At 38.6% G+C, this 16,836-nt stretch overlaps 1 protein-coding gene across 9 annotated transcripts in view; it reads left to right on the top strand.

Moving 5' to 3' along the window:
• The window catches only part of VPS8 (VPS8 subunit of CORVET complex), a 267,080-nt gene that overhangs the window by 178,221 nt on the left and 72,023 nt on the right, over window positions 1-16,836 (top strand). For all 9 annotated transcript variants that reach the window (XR_003608764.2, XR_003608763.2, XM_028100887.1 and 6 more), the window contains 2 exons: window positions 3,375-3,456; window positions 3,819-3,901. Coding sequence is in view for 7 of the 9 variants with exons in the window: in XM_028100887.1 (XP_027956688.1) it covers window positions 3,375-3,456; window positions 3,819-3,901 (165 nt within the window). In the remaining 2 variants the exon portion in view is untranslated. The remainder of the gene's footprint in view (window positions 1-3,374; window positions 3,457-3,818; window positions 3,902-16,836) is intronic.

Raw genomic sequence — 16,836 nt, 5'->3', positions numbered from 1 at the left:
CTCCCACTCCCCCTGCTTGTGTTCCCTCTCTCTCTCTGTCAAATAAATAATCTTAAAAAAAATTCCTCTTCCGGGGTGCCTGGGTGGCTCAGTCGTTAAGCGTCTGCCTTTGGCTCAGGTCTTGTTCCCAGGGTCCTGGGATCGAGCCCCACATCGGGCTCCCCGCTCAGCAGGAAGCCTGCTTCTCCCTCTCCCACTCCCCCTGCTTGTGTTCCCTCTCTGGCTGTCTCTCTCTCTCTGTCAAATAAATAAAAAAAAAAAACTTAAAAAAAAAAAAAGATTTTATTTATTTGACAGAGAGACAGCCAGAGAGAGAACACAAGCAGGGGGAACGGGAGCAGGAGAGGGAGAAGCAGGCTTCCTGCAGAGCGTGGCTCCATCCCAGGACCCTGGGATCATAACCTGAGCCGCAGGCAGACGCTTAACCACCTGAGCCACCCAGGTGCCCCTGGACTTGGTTACATTTTGATAGAGAAACATAAAAGGGTAGAATTCTTTAAGCTTAGTTCATACATACTTAATTCTAAGTCTTTTTCACTTTTCAACCCTTCCATCTCCTCTCCAATATCTATTTGATACTCCTCCATCTTCTCACGGAAAATTTAAGGAAAAAGGATAATTATGTTTTGTTAGTAGGGCTCTTTAGGTTCACATAAGCTGAAGTATGTCCAGATTCACATGTATTAATCGTAGAATTAGTTATAAAAATCCATGCCTCCAGAGCTCTAGGGATTATTCTGACTATATTTGAACTCTGTATCTCTTAATCAGAGACAGGAACAATGCTTCTTTTGATGTGGCGAAAGGAAAACTTATTCGATCTTTTTTTTGTCTGAGTTGGAATTTGTTTTAGTAAAAATATTAGATGTTAGACTTCTTCCTATCCTTTGAAATTTTTACTTCTCTATGGCTATTATTACTCCATTCACTGGCTGCATGTAAGAGAAGTCTGTCTCTCCCTGTCGTAGGCACACACACACACCCCACCCTCCAACAACTGGTTTCTGCTTTGTTTCTGAACGAGTTTCATAATAACAAAAATATTTGAATGTAAATTTTATATAAATACTATCTTATGTGAAAAATGCTAGACTGATTTTATATAATAGCAGACATTAAGTGTGGGGGATTTTAATGGTGGTTTGTCTTGATTCTCTTTGTTTTGGAGAGTGAGAACAAGAGCTGTTGCCACAGACACTCAACTAACTAGAAGATTGGAAGTATTCGAAAGACTGACAATGGACCGTTGATAATATCTCTTTCCAGAAGTTGTCATCACAAGATTTAATGTTATGAGTATTTACTTAAAGCAGACTTCAGGGAATTGGGCTATTAGTTCTTTCTCAAGTTGAATCTCTACCTGTCCTGCCTTTGTAAATCTGTTTATGGGGCTGCCCTAATACAAAGTGATTACATATAATGAAGAGTTTGGCTTTGTTATGCATATAATTCCCTGAAAAGAAAGCTGTTTATTACACAGCATAAGAAGGGAATTCAGGTTTAGTTTGTTGCTCGCTGTCAGGGGATGGTTCGTGTGGAGATTTAATTAAAGAAAAATAATTCCTCTGTGTAGAGTATGAACATATCCCGTGGCTATTACCTCTACAGCCATGCTTCCCCCAGTCTATCATTTATGGTCTAGAACAGCTAATCTTTACAAAGGTTATTCTTCTAAATTGTCTGGATTAAACAAGAAAATTTAAAAATCAAATTTCTAAACATAGTAAATGTAAAAACAAAAGGTAAGCCATATATAATTAAAATAAATTACACAATTAAAATTAACTACACAGAAATAAATGATGTGGTTATGAAAACACATTAAAATAGGCAACTAAAAGGTAAGTTAAGTAAAGCTATCTAAGAATAAAATATAAGACTAAAAATTCACAAGTATTAAATAAATTAAAATTTCAATAAAATAAAAAAATTGCCAGTATGTAATATAGTTAAAATCAGTATCTTGAGAACTTGAAGAAATACATCAAAAGTTATCAGTATAGGGGTGCCGGGTGGGCTCAGTTGGTTAAGCGACTGCCTTCAGCTCAGGTCATGATCCTGGAGTCTCAGTATCGAGGCATTGAGGCATCAAGGCATCGGGCTCCCTGCTCAGCAGAGAGTCTGCTTCTCCCTCTGACCCTCCCCCCTCTCATGCTCTCTCTCTCTCAAATAAATAAATAAAATCTTAAAAAAAAAAAAAAGCTGATCAGTATAAAATCTTGGGCTTTATAAAAACCTTAAATGGGAGCAGATAAAGGCTTCCTAGTAGGGTTCTTCAGTTGGAAGGTCACCCAGTGGAAAAGTTGCAGGCCCCGCAGGCTGTCCCCCTCTGCCTTAAGAGGCTCCCATATCTCCAGTGCCATAGAACTTGTACTGGGTCAGGTGGTGGGGTATGGAACATGCCCTCTTCTCTAAATAACCGCTCTTGTTCTCCTCTGCCCTTTCTTCATGACTCCCAGATGTTTGCGGGAATAGATTCCTTTCAAGACATAGAGTTAAGGCCTTTGTAAATGATTGTCCAACAAGAAACCATGTTTGGAGGTTTAAAATGTATTAGTTTGATTTTTGATTAAAGATCCCCCCCCAAAAAAAGGAAGAGCACAGAATTTGGAGTCAGAGTACCAGTTTACTGGTAGTATGATCTTTGGCAAATTACTTTTCTAAACTTTAGTTTCTTATCTCAAGTGAAGATCATTCTTATTGCGTAAGGCTGTTATGAGATTGAAATGAGAAAGTGTGTGTAAATCATTTAATTGAGGACCCAACAAAATAAGAATAAATAAATGGTGGGTCTATTAATTTATCTCCTGATGTGGTTGGAAATGTTAATTGAAATAATGTTAACTTCTACTTCTGGGTCTATGATGACTAAGGAAATACAAAACAGCACTTTGTAGAGGGGAAAACTTTGGACAGCCTTTATTCATTTCTCTTGCTTGATGTGGCTGAAGAGAAATGGGGGGAGATAAGATAGCAGAGGGGGCAGGTGGTCCCCTTGTCCTCTCCTGCAGTACAAGGGGTCACTTAGACTTGGTCAGTGGTGTGCATATAGCATATGGTATGTCAGAACCTGGCTGGCGGCTCGGCCCTGTCTCCTTTGAACAGGCCTTCTCCTGAAACACAGAAGGTTGCAGTTCCAAGGTCTAGACTTATTTCAGTTTCTTTATTTTCCCAAGGCGTGTGGTAAAGATACCTGTTCTAGCTGTGGTCATTGCTTCTTACTGTCTTGTCTCTTCCCAGTCAGGTGCTCTGTCTTTTCTTTTTAAAAGGTTTATGAACAAATGTATGTGAGAGGTACATCTCAACCTGTAAAACACAATGCTGATGTTAATCTTAAAAATAACAGAGTGCTTTGGTTTCCTCTGACATTATAGGCACTCTGGTTTCCGTTGTTGGAGGCAATGATGGCCCCTCAGAAGCTGTCTGGTTCAGCTGCACCTCATCTACACCCTGACGGTAATTACATTGATCAGAGTCCACCTATACCATCACCCGTTTTGATCTGTGAAAAATTATCATTATGATACCTTTTCCCAGTATCACATAGTCTTACTGTTTTTCTTAATGAAATCACAGTATAGTGTTAATCTCATCTTTTATGTTCATTTCTTTCTATGGCACCAATTCTGTCATTTGTCTTGAATAATAGTAGCTTTGTTACTTATCAGCAGTTACCTTTAAAATATCCAACTGGCCCTGGTTAGCTAAGTTTCTAGGAAGCGTTTATATAAATACACTATTTTCCACTGACTTAAAGGGAAAACCAAAACCTCTTATTTTAAACTAACCTTAATATTAACATTTTATTATTTTAACAGCTCTGAAATCTTTGACCATGCAAGTTCTAAACAGCATGGCTGCATTTATTGCCCTACCATCAATCTTGCAAAGAATCTTACAGGTGAGTTAAAAGGGGAGAAAATTCAATGCTGATCAGTTTCAACTAATATTCTAGTTATGCTTAAATAACAAACAAATTAATGTTCAAATGGGTCTCTAGAGTAATGCAGCTGAGTTTTGACCTTGCTGACTATTTAACTTACGACCGTCTTCCTTGAGCCTTTCCTGGTGCTCCAGGAGGGTGGGTTTGCCTGGCACACACTGGCGACGTTCTGTGAGGGTGTGTAGCCTTCACGAGTTCACTGGCATCTGGGGATTCAGATATACAGGCTTCCTATTCATGTGCTAACTGGGAGAGAACCACTATTTATTTCCAGCTAATTGTGCTTTTTTAGATTAAAAAAAAGATAACCTACAAATTAATATAGGCATTTCCTAATCGTTGGTTGTAACTTAGGTTTTCCAACTCATCATAAAAAATTTTTTTTATGTCCAGCACTCACCCCTGTTCTAAATTCTGCCCAACTTTGTATCCACAGTCTTTGTAGGAAATATCACTTCAGCCTATTTCCGTCAGCAAAAAGGCCTGAACGTTCCCAACATCATCAAAAGAACACTAAAAATACCCTTAAGATATATTTTTCGAAAAATCTATGAACATTCCTGGGGAAACAGCAGGAATTGTCCTTAGAATCCATTTTGTCTTCCTTCATTTTATGCAGCATAGACACACACATACACAAAACCAAACCAAACCAAACCAAAACAAAACAAAAAAAACCACCAAAAAAACAGTACTATGATGCCACTGGTCTTTATAATTCTCAAATGATTTTTCTCCCATCAAGAATGTCCCTGGCAGAGGTGCCTCGGTGGCTCAGTCATTAAGTGTCTGCCTTCAGCTCAGGTCATGGTCCCAGGGTCCTGGGATTGAGTCCCGCATTGGGCTCCCTGCTCGGCGGGAAGCCTGCTTCTCCCTCTCCCACTCCCCCTGCTTGTGTTCCCTCTCTCACTGTGTCTCTGTCTGTCAAATAAATAAATAAAATCTTAAAAAAAAAAAAAAAAAAAAAGAATGTCCCTGGCAGCTCTCTTTTCAGACTTGCCAAGCTCAACTTGCATCTGGCATGAAGTGTCCGGGCCTTTGCTGACGCAGACTGCTGCATCCGTAGGCTCTCACCACAGATTATGTACCTGCACACATACTCGCTCATCTGATCCTTATCATGTGGTGGAAAATTCTTTGATATAAACTACTTCTCTTATATCCATTTTAGAATATGTTAGTCATAATGTTTTTAATCATATACAAAGTAGTAATTTCATAAGGCAGAAATACTTCAATTTACCAAGTACAGAAAAAATGATATCTTAAAGTCAACAGTGGCTTCTCTCTCAGTGTATGCATTTTGCTTTATGTTGAGCTTTAACCACACTTTGATACATAAATTACAATAAACAAAAAATCGATTTTTCTCTTGGCAAAAGCTTGCGATTTTTAAAAATTTTGTTTTTCAAGGCTCCTAACTTTGAAGGCTTTTGATATTAGAAAATCTTCACTTTATTTTGAGTTACATTGGCATTTATTTTTTAATTCTTTTGGCATTCATTTTAATTGTATTCTTAGCATTTTCTACCTTCACTGGTAGAAAAGGTACCTTCCACCTTCTACTCTCACTAATGAGGAGAGTATGCTCTTTCTTAAATTCCTCATTTGCATGTTTGTGATTACTATAATAACAACTCTACCTTATATTTGTATAGAGATTTTTATTTTTTTCAAGGTGCTTTCACAGATAGTATCTCATTTGAAGCTCACAACAATCTCTTCGGGTAGGTGGGGCTTCTACAGAAATTCCTCTTGATGAAGGAGGAAACTGAAGTATAGAAAAGTTAGTACTTGGTCTGCTGTTAGTGGCAGAACCCGGGCTACCACGGAAGTCTCTCACTTCCTAACTTATGCTCTTTCCTATTATATCGTGTAAGCTTTTCAGTTGTTTCAGTGCCTGGTCTTGTGAGGAGTTAACTAATTGTTTATTAATTATATGTTACCCTGTTTGGTCATTTCCTATATAGATGAAAGGCTTAGCTCTTGTCCTAAAAGAGCTTTTATGAGAGACAGAAAATGTTCTGATGTAACTATTCTTTGGGCTTTAAGCAAGTAATGGTGGCCACCTGAAGGATTCTCTGCTGTGAACCCCACATAGGGTGATTGCCACTTTATCCCTGCATTTTCAGGCCATGTGATTACAGCAGGAGCAGCATCTGACAGCAGGACCCTGACTCCACTAGATTGACTCAGGGTGAGCAACTGGCCTAAGCAGGGTCAGTCAGTGCCTTTTCCAGGAAATTGTAGAACTAGACTTGAAAAGGACGAATGAGCCTCTCTTCAGGTCTCTACGTTATATAAGGTACAGAGTTCAGCAACTGACAGTGACTACTTTTCCATCATGTGGCTGAAATAGTAAAAAAAATTACAGAGAGAAGGAGAAAAGTAAAGCAGACACACAAAGAGGAGAATAGACAAGATGCATGAAGAAGAGAAGACACCAGGAGAGGATTCAAGACACAGGGAGAGGAGACGTGGCATTTGATGCCTGATGGCATTTGAGTCCTTCATTGTAGTTCTGAAGGCTCGCCTGCATTCCTTTGCTTGGATCCTTGAAACAGCCCAGTATCTTTACAATAGTTATGTTTTTTTAATAAGTTGGAATGAGTTGGGTTTCTGAATATATCTAGTCAAAGGAGTACCAATAAAAGTATATCTGAAACAGACTGGGGAATTTGGGAAGATTTCCTGGAGGAGGAAATGTCTGAACTGAATCTTAAATAGCCTAAAGGAATTAGGGGGAAAAAAGGAGATAGGACTATTCTAAGCAGAGTGAACTATATATACAAAGAATGTGAGGTAAAACATGGTACATTTGGAGGAGTTGCAAGTGTTAAGTATGCTTGGAACATAGGACAAGAATAAAGGTGAGTCACGGAGCTGAAATTTGAGAGACGGGCAGGGACTGTGCTCTTAATTGCTTTGTGAAACATAAGGTAGGACTTTGGATTTAATTTTTAACATTAGGAGATTCTCATCAAAGGATTTTAAGTAGAGGAATGATGGGATGACGTTTCTCTTTAGAAAAATTGTTCAGCCAATATGTTATACAGGATAAATTGGAAGGGATCAAGACTGAAGGCCTAGAAATACCCAGAATGTTATAGGTACTCAAAGTTTGTTAATTGAGTTGCATAGAATGGCTAGGAGAAGATGGATTTGGAAATTAGTAGAATCCACTTGACTTTTTGACGTTTAGAGGTAGGGAAACATAAGAACTCATGTTTCATGGGACTAACCGTGAGCAGGGGAGAAATATGAGACTGGACTTTATGGGAAGAGGTAAAAGTGGAGACATGGACTTGGAAGTTGTCAACATGGAAGTGGTAGTTCAGTTCTTGAAACTAGGTGAACTTTAGGAGGAAACGAATTAGTGAGAAAAGCAGAAGGCTAAAAGTGGAGTTCTTGGAAACATTTAAGAATCAGGTCTATTTACCGATTTTTATTTACCATTAGAATGGAAGGACCTTCGGAATAAGACTTTACTTTGCTAGTACTCTATCACCATTACCTAGCCCAGAGGCACCTGGCATAAGGTAGGAACTAAATATTTTTAGAGTGAATAAAAGTCAAGGGTGGAGGGATTCCACTTCTGAACCAAAATAGAGTAACGGAGACCAGATTTGCCCCCTTGCTTGAAACAACCAAAAAATTGGACAAAGTGTATGAAATGTTTTCAAAAAACTGGATATCAGGCAATAAAGGTCACTGATAACTAAGAGACAGGAACCAGACAAGGTAAGCCCTATGTTTGCCCCAGCTTAACGTCTTGAGAGACTTTCTAGGCAATCGTGCAGGAAGGGGGATCCCAGCCAGTTTCCAACATATTCATTGCTTTGAGGAGATGGAGCTGAGAATCAAGAGACCAAGGTGGCCAGAGTTTGCAGGCAAGTACCAGGCAAGAGAGCTCTGGAGATGTGCAGAAGGCCCCCCTCTCAAGTATAAGTGCTTGATCTGAGGAAACTAGCTAGGCCAAGGAAAGAACCACCTGGAAGGATCAGAGGGAATAATACTTGCACTCACACAGGGCCAACAGCAAGACTAGAATGAAGACCTCATAATGCACAGAACAGGGAGTAGAGTACTCAGAAGTACTCAGTAATGGGAAAAAGCCCTAGACTACACATAGCTCCAGTCATGCCTTGCAAATCCTAATAGCAGGACTTGAAAGGATCATACTTTCCAAGTAATTTAACTGCATCCCAGAACAAAGATTAAAAATAATCCTAGGAATACAAAAATATCCAGGTCCCAACAGTGTAAAATTTGTAGTATATGACATTGAATCAAAAATTACAAGGTATTCGAAGAAGCTGGAAAATGAAACCCAGATATGATGTTGGATATTAGAATTAACAGACAAGGACACCAAAACAAAAGAAAAGATAAGTGAATTTGAAAACCTAGCAATACAGACTATGCAAAATGAAACAGAGAAAAGTGAATTAAAAAAAAAAAAGAATTCGTGAACTCTGGGACAATTTCAAGCAGCCCAAAATATGTGTCCTTGGAATCCTGAAAACAGGGTGTTAGAAAAAAAAATACTTGAAGAAATATTGACTGAATATTTTTCAGATTTATTGAGAACTATTAGCACACAAATCGATAATCCCAAACCTTAGCAATATGAGGAAAACTACAAGGCACATCATAGTTGTTCAAAATCAGGGATTTAACAGAAAAGCTTAAAAGCAGCCAGAGAAAAACAGGAATAAAAATAAATATGGCAACACATTTCTGCCAAACAGTTTTAACCACTTTGACCTAGTTGACATTTACATACCAACTATAACAGCAGAATACAAATTCTTCTCAAGTTGTACATGGAATATTTACCAAGATAGACTGTACTTTGGGCTATAAAGCAAGTGTCCATAAATCCAGTGTTTTGGATTATAACCATTCTAATAGGTGTGTAGTGGTCTTACTGTTTTATTTTTTTTTATTTATTTTTTTAAAGATTTATTTGAGAGAGCGAGAATGGGAGAGAGAGTACATGAGAGGGGAGAGGGTCAGAGGGAGAAGCAGGCTCCTTGCCGATCAGGGAGCCCGATGCGGGACTCGATCCCGGGACTCCAGGATCATGACCTGAGCCGAAGGCAGTCGCTTACCCAACTGAGCCACCCAGGCGCCCCGGTCTTACTGTTTTAATATGCAGTTCCCTAATGAACAATGACTTTGAACACCTTTTTATGTGCTCACTTGCCCAAATCCGTGTATCCCCATTATTTGGGTTGTTTGTGTTTTTTAATTGTTGAGTTTTAAGAGTTCTTTGTATATTTTTTTACAAGTTTTTATCAGATATGTTTTGCACATATTTCTCCCAGTTGGTAGCTTATCTTTTCATTCTCTCAACAATGTCTTTTCATTAAGCAGAAGGTTTTTTTAATTTTAATGAGATCCAACTTTTCAGGGACTTTTTTCATGGATTGTGTATTTAGTGTTGTATCTAAAAACTCATCGCCAAACCCAAGGTCACTTAGATTTTTTTCCTATGTTCTAGAGTTTATAGTTCTGCATTTTACATTTTAGGTCTGTGATCCATTTTGACTTAATTTTTATGAAAGATATAAGGGCAGTGTCTAGAGTAATTTTTCTACAATGTGGATGTCCAGTTGTTCCAGCTCCAGCACCATTTGTTAAAAAGACTATCCCTTTCTTCATTGAATAGCCTTTGCTCAGTTGACTGTATTTATGGGGGTTTATTTCTGAGTGCTCTCTTCTTTTCCAGTTATCTATTTGCCAGTGTCACATTATCTTGATGATTGCAGCTTCTTTGTAAATCTGAAAATCAGGTAGTATCAGTCCTCTGACTTTGTCCTTCAATATTGTGTTAGCTATTTTGGGTGTTTTGCCTTTCCATTTAAACTGTAGAATCATATTGTCTCTATCCACAAAGTAACTTGCCAGCATTTTGATTGAGATTGTCTTTGTCTGGTTTTGTCTGGGTAATGCTGGCCTCATCAAATGAGTTAGGAAGTGTTCCCTCTGCTTCTGTTTTCTGAAATAGATTGTAGGATATTGGTATAATTTCTTCCTAAATATTTGGTAGAATAAACCAGTGAAACCATGTGGGCCTGATTCCTTCTATTTTGAAATGTTATTACTTAAGGATTCAATTTGGTTAAGAGACCCAGGTGTGTTTATTATCTATTTCTCCTTGTGTGAGTTTTGGTAGATTGTGTGTTTCAAGTAGTTGATCTGTTATATCTGTTATCAAGTACTCCAACCAGGAGTTTTTATGTTCTTAGGTTTTGGGGTGGGGTTTTTTTTTGTTTGTTTGTTTGTTTGTTTTTATCTTGTCCCTTGTCATCATTTTTTTCATTAGTCCCAGTTTCTAATCCACTGCCAAGTGTTCTCCACTAGAATATTTTCTAGATTATTTCCTGTGTTCCAGCAGAGTACATGGAACATAGTATATACTCGATAAATATTAGCTGGCTCAATCACCTCAGTAGTTCTCAGCAGTTCATAAAGCACTTTTGTGTTCTTTATCTCCTTTGACCTTTGTGTACATTAAGCTGGGGAAGTAGTGAGATCCCCATGTTGCTCCTGAGGAAAGTGCTACATTAAATACCTTTCCTTAGCTTACTCAGTTATTAAGTAGCCATAGCTGGAACATGAACCTAGGTCTTCCAACTCCAAAGTTTAGGCCTTCTGTACCTACCATCAGCCCTGGCATATTTCAGATCCACCTCCCTTTATCAGGTCCCCTGGAGAGAAGAGAGGGAGTAACAGTTATTTAGACTGAGCAGTTGCTCAGACAGTTATTGTTTTTCCAGAGGAGATGTTCTCATAATAGGAGGTTCTCAGAGATCTTCTTGACCTCTAAATATTTATTCAAACTGATGCTTGGAACCTGAATTGTGCAGCCTTCTTCCATGAACAGTAGATGATAGGTTAGTTGGGAGTGTTTTTAAGGGACCATATTTATGTTATATAGATTCTGCCTTCACAGTTTGCTTTTATTGAGCTTTCCTCTGTGGCAAAAAGTAATTCTTGGCTTCTGAAAAGCTGTCTCTGACTGTCTTACTGAGGAAATTAAAACAAACAAATGATTTAATGCTAACCTACTGAGGGCATTATTCATATTTTAAAGTAATGCTTGATTGGGAAAGATTTTAATTACAAAACAAACCACATACATGCTACAGTAGGTCCCAGAAAGCAAGAGCGGGGAAAAGTGGCCATCCATCTTTTTCTAAAGAGCTTTTTAAAAACCAAGTTTATGTGAAGTGCTCAAGTGTGCTCTTCTTTTATGGTTTACAAATAAGTTGAAGAGAAACCTCAGCAGTTATTCATTGCTGAAGAATCTGACATCTTTGGAAAATAATTTGAAAAGCTAGTGGATTGTGTACATGCTGTGCTAGAAGCCTTGAGCTCCCTTTTGCACTCTATAATTTATGTGTTGTCCCAGCATGAGGTAATTTTCATGATTTTGCCTTTAAATTATACATATTAAAGTGAAATGTACTGATACAAATATAGACATGACCTATAAAGATGTCTTCCTTTTCCCAGAATTTAACCTTTTAAAGACCTTTTTATTCTCCAAACCATCCTTGTCAGAAACAAATGACAGAGCTTTTCTGTGCTAGACTATATTAGTGTATTGAATGCACGTATTACAGTAGATAATATAATATGCTTTTTATAATAAGGTATTACACTGTCCCTTGATACTTTGAGAAATAGCTGTATTAAGAGCTGACCAAAAGTATAATTAAGCATAATTTAGTTCAGAAGCATTAACAAGGATCTATTTTCATGCAAAAAAAAAATTAAAAGAAAAAATTATCTGGTGAGTATATGGCCTGAGTTGTTTTTCTAATAAAAGATTAGTCTAAGATATCTAAAGTCTGGTCCTTTATAAATGGTCTGCACATGTTTGACAGGTATCTTTACCTTAGTGACACATTCTCTCGCTGTGAAACAGAAAATGTCCCCATTAAGCTTCAGTGATGGTTTAATCCAAACTTGTAAACGTGTTAATTAGTACACAAATAGAGTTTTTCTGTGCCTTTGATTTCTCAAGCATAACCTCAGCAGCAGGGACCAGGAACCTATGGGAGACAATCTTGTGCTGCTCTACACCAACTAAAAGTACTAAAAACTGATCTTGGTTAGAAACTACCCACCCAGTCTTCCAAGAGCCATCATCAGAGTCTAAAAGAGAAAAAGAAGTAAATACTCAGACTATGTGCTATAAGAGCAGGAAGACAAGATTTCTTCTCCTATTTCTGAACCTCTCTCGTATGTTTTTCCTGCTTTACATTCTTGTCTTAATATCTGAACTCACAATTACTTTTAATGCACCAAGATTTTTTTTTAAGATTTTATTTATTAGAGAGAGAGCGCGCAGCGCACGCATGCATAAGCAGCAGGGGGCAGAGGAAGGAGCAGGCTCCCCGCTGAGCCAGGAGCCCAATGAAGGGCTCCATCCCAGGACCCCAGGATCATGACCTGAGCCTAAGGCATACGCTTAACCGACGGAGCCACCCAGGTGCCCCTAATGCACCAGGATTGTAATAACAACCACTCCCTAAGTAACCAGAATGTTACCCATATTTTCCAGCAAACATTAGCTTATTATTTACTTTATTAGTTTATATATCTATACTTGGGAGACCAATATAACATGTTAATTAAAAACATGGTTTCTGGTATGCCTGCGTAGCACAGTCCTTTGGGGGTCCAACTTTTGATTTCAGCTCGGGTCATGGTCTCGGGGTTGTGGGATCGAGGCCCATGTTGGGCGGCTCAGCACAGAGTCTGCATGGATTTCTCTCTCCCTCTCCCTCTGCCCCTCCCCACTGCATGCTCGCTCACTCTCTAAAATGAATGCATCTTAAAAAAAAAAACAAAAAACATGGTTTCTGAAGTACCTAGATTCAAATCCCGGTGTATCTGCTTACTAGTTCTGTGATCCTAGGGAATTTTACTTAGCCTTTCTGAGCTTGAATTTCTTCATTTATAAATGTTCTGGAAGGAATGTAATGATATGGCACATATAAATAGCAGGTTTTTTCATTGTTGCTGTAGAGTTGGACTCCCCTTTTTGGCATGGGAAAGTCGTTTATGTCAGACATAACCTCATATTAGAGTAAAGTAATAGACTTGACATAGTTATTAGCAATGTTTTAATTATAATTCTCAGCCTAGCCAAAGGTACAGTAAAATGAACACACAAATATGCTGATGAAGATAAAAGTTGCATAATACGACTTTGTGGTAGAGCAATTTGGCAGTATATATCAATACCCATAAAAATCTTCTTTGAATCTGTAAGTCCCTTTCTAGAAATCTTCTCTAAAGAAAGAATCAGAGATTCAGACTAAAATTTACAGCTACCAGCATTTAACAGTCATGAGTGGGATTTGGGAAGGGGGAGGCAAACTTAAATGTCCAACAAGAGAGAATGGTTGAATGACACATGGTATTTTCACATGATTCATACTCTGTGGCTGTTATGAAATAATTTGATGATACTGCTCACAATATACTATCATGAAAGTATGTAAAATACTCAAATTCTGTACACTGAGAAACACATCTGTCTCTCTTATGCTTTCTCTCTTTTCCCAGAAACAAGACTAGAAAAAATGTGCATCAAAATATCAATAGTGTTTATCTCTGTGTGGCTGGATTTGTGGGGGGTTTTTTGTCTGTTTATTTTTTTCTTTTTTTTTTAATTTTCTTATTGTTATGTTAATCACCATATATTACATCATTAGGTTTTGATGTAGTGTTCCATGATTCATTGTTTGTTCATAATACCCAGTGCTCCATGCAGAATGTGCCCTCTTTAATACCCATCACCAGGCTAACCCATCCCCCTACCCTCCTCCCCTCTAGAACCCTCAGTTTGTTTTTCAGAGTCCATCATCTCTCATGGTTCCTCTCCCCCTCTGACTTACTCCCCTTCATTCTTCCTCTCCTGTTATCTTCTTCTTTTTCTTTTTTCTTAAAATATGTTGCGTTATTTGTTTCAGAAGTAGAGATCTGTGATTCAGCAGTCTTGCACAAATCACAGTGCTCACCGTAGCACATACCCTCCCCAATGTCTATCACCCAGCCACCCTATCCCTCCCACCCCCAACCACTCCAGTAACCCTCAGTTTGTTTCCTGAGATTAAGAATTCCTCCTATCCGTGAGGTCATATGATACATGTCTTTCTCTGATTGACTTATTTCACTCAGCATAACACCCTCCAGTTCCATCCACGTCGTTGCAAATGGCAAGATCTCATTCCTTTTGATGGCTGCATAATATTCCATTGTGTATATATACCACATCTTCTTTATCCATTCATCTGTCGATGGACATCTTGGCTCTTTCCACAGTTTGGCTATTGTGGACATTGCTGCTATACACATTGGGGTGCACGTACCCCTTCGGGTCCCTACATTTGTATCTTTGTGGTAAATACCCAGTAGTGCAATTGCTGGATCGAATGGTAGCTCTATTTTCAACTGTTTGAGGAACCTCCATACTGTTTTCCAGAGTGGTTGCACCAGCTTGCATTCCCACCAACAGTGTAGGAGGGTTCCCCTTTCTCCACATCCCCGCCAACATCTGTCGTTCCCTGACTTGTTAATTTTAGCCATTCTGACAGGTGTGAGGTGGTATCTCATTGAGGTTTTGATTTGGATTTCCCTGATGCCGAGCGATGTTGAGCACTTTTTCATGTGTCTGTTGGCCATTTGGATGTCTTCTTTGGAAAAATGTCTGTTCATGTCTAATGCCCATTTCTTGATTGGATTATTTGTTCTTTGGGTGTTGAGTTTGATAAGTTCTTTATAGATTTTGGATACTAACCCTTTATCTGATAAGTCATTTGCAAATATTTTCTCCCATTCTGTCGGTTGTCTTTTGGTTTTGTGGACTGTTTCTTTTGCGGTGCAAAAGCTTTTTATCTTGATGAAATCCCAATAGTTCATTTTTGCCCTGGCTTCCCGTGCCTTTGGCGATGTGTCTAGGAAGAAGTTGCTGCGGCTGAGGTCGAAGAGGTTGCTACCTGTGTTCTCCTTTAGGATTTTGATGGACTCCTGTCTCACGTTTAGGTCTTTCAAGCATTTGGAGTCTATTTTTGTGTGTGGTGTAAGGAAATGGTCCAGTTTCATTCTCCTGCGTGTGGCTGTCCAATTTTCCCAACACCATTTGTTGAAGAGACTGTCTTTTTTCCATTGGACATTCTTTCCTGCTTTGTCAAAGATAAGTTGGCCATAGGGTTGAGGGTCCATTTCTGGGCTCTCAATTCTGTTCCATTGATCTATGTGTCTGTTTTTGTTACAGTACCATACTGTCTTGATGATGACAGCTTTGTAATAGAGCTGGAAGTCCGGAATTGTGATGCCGCCAGCTTTGCTTTTCTTTTTCAATATTCCTCTGGCTATTCGGGGTCTCTTCTGGTTCCATACAAATTTTAGGATTATTTGTTCCATTTCTTTGAAAAAAGTGCATGGTATTTTGATGGGGATTGCATTGAATGTGTAGATTGCTCTAGGTAGCATTGACATCTTCACAATGTTGGTTCTCCCAATCCATGAGCATGGAACGTTTTTCCATTTCTTTGTGTCTTCTTCAGTTTCTTTCATGAGTATTTTATAGTTTTCTGAGTACAGATCCTTTGCCTCTTTGGTTAAATTTATTCCTAGGTATCTAATGGTTTTGGGTGCAATTGTAAATGGGATCGACTCCTTGATTTGTCTCTCTTCTGTCTTGTTATTGGTGTATAGGAATGCCACTGATTTCTGTGCATTGATTTTATATCCTGCTACTTTACTGAATTCCTGTATGAGTTCTAGCAGTTTTGGGGTGGAGTCTTTTGGGTTTTCCACATACAGTATCATATCATCTGCAAAGAGTGAGAGTTTGACTTCCTCTTTGCCGATTTGGATGCCTTTGATTTCTTTTTGTTGTCTGATTGCTGTGGCTAGGACTTCTAATACTATGTTGAATAGCAGTGGTGAGAGTGGACATCCCTGCCGCGTTCCTGACCTTAGGGGAAAAGCTCTCAGCCTTTCCCCATTGAGAATGATATTCGCTGTAGGTTTTTCATAGATGGCTTTTATGATATTGAGGTATGTACCCTCTATCCCTATACTCTGAAGAGTTTTGATCAAGAAAGGATGCTGTACTTTGTCAAATGCTTTTTCTGCACCTATTGAGAGGATCATATGATTCTTGTTCTTTCTTTTGTTAATGTATTGTATCACGTTGATTGATTTGCGGATGTTGAACCAGCCTTGCAGCCCAGGGATAAATCCCACTTGGTCGTGGTGAATAATCCTTTTAATGTACTGTTGGATCCTATTGGCTAGTATTTTGGTGAGAATTTTTGCATCCATGTTCATCAAGGATATTGGTCTGTAATTCTCCTTTTTGATGGGATCTTTGTCTGGTTTTGGGATCAAGGTAATGCTGGCCTCATAAAATGAGTTTGGAAGTTTTCCTTCCATTTCTATTTTTTGGAACAGTTTCAGGAGAATAGGTATTAATTCTTCTTTAAATGTCTGATAGAATTCCCCTGGGAAGCCATCTGGCCCTGGGCTTTTGTTTGTTGGGAGATTTTTGATGACTGCTTCAATTTCCTTAGTGGCTATAGGTCTATTCAGGTTTTCTATTTCTTCCTGGTTCAATTTTGGTAGTTGATACATCTCTAGGAATGCACCCATTTCTTCCAGGTTATCTAATTTGCTGGCATAGAGTTGCTCATAATATGTTCTTATAATTGTTTGTATTTCTTTGGTGTTGGTTGTGATCTCTCCTCTTTCATTCATGATTTTGTTGATTTGGGTCATTTCTCTTTTCATTTTGATAAGTCTGGCCAGGGGTTTATCAATCTTGTTAATTCTTTCAGGGAACCAGCTCCTAGTTTCGTTGATCT

This window comes from Eumetopias jubatus, unplaced genomic scaffold, assembly GCF_037043125.1.
Source record: "Eumetopias jubatus isolate StellerSeaLion01/CBP00866 unplaced genomic scaffold, mEumJub1_p1.0 scaffold_1, whole genome shotgun sequence".
Lineage (NCBI taxonomy): Eukaryota > Metazoa > Chordata > Mammalia > Carnivora > Otariidae > Eumetopias > Eumetopias jubatus.
This window is presented reverse-complemented; position numbering and strand designations above follow the sequence as displayed.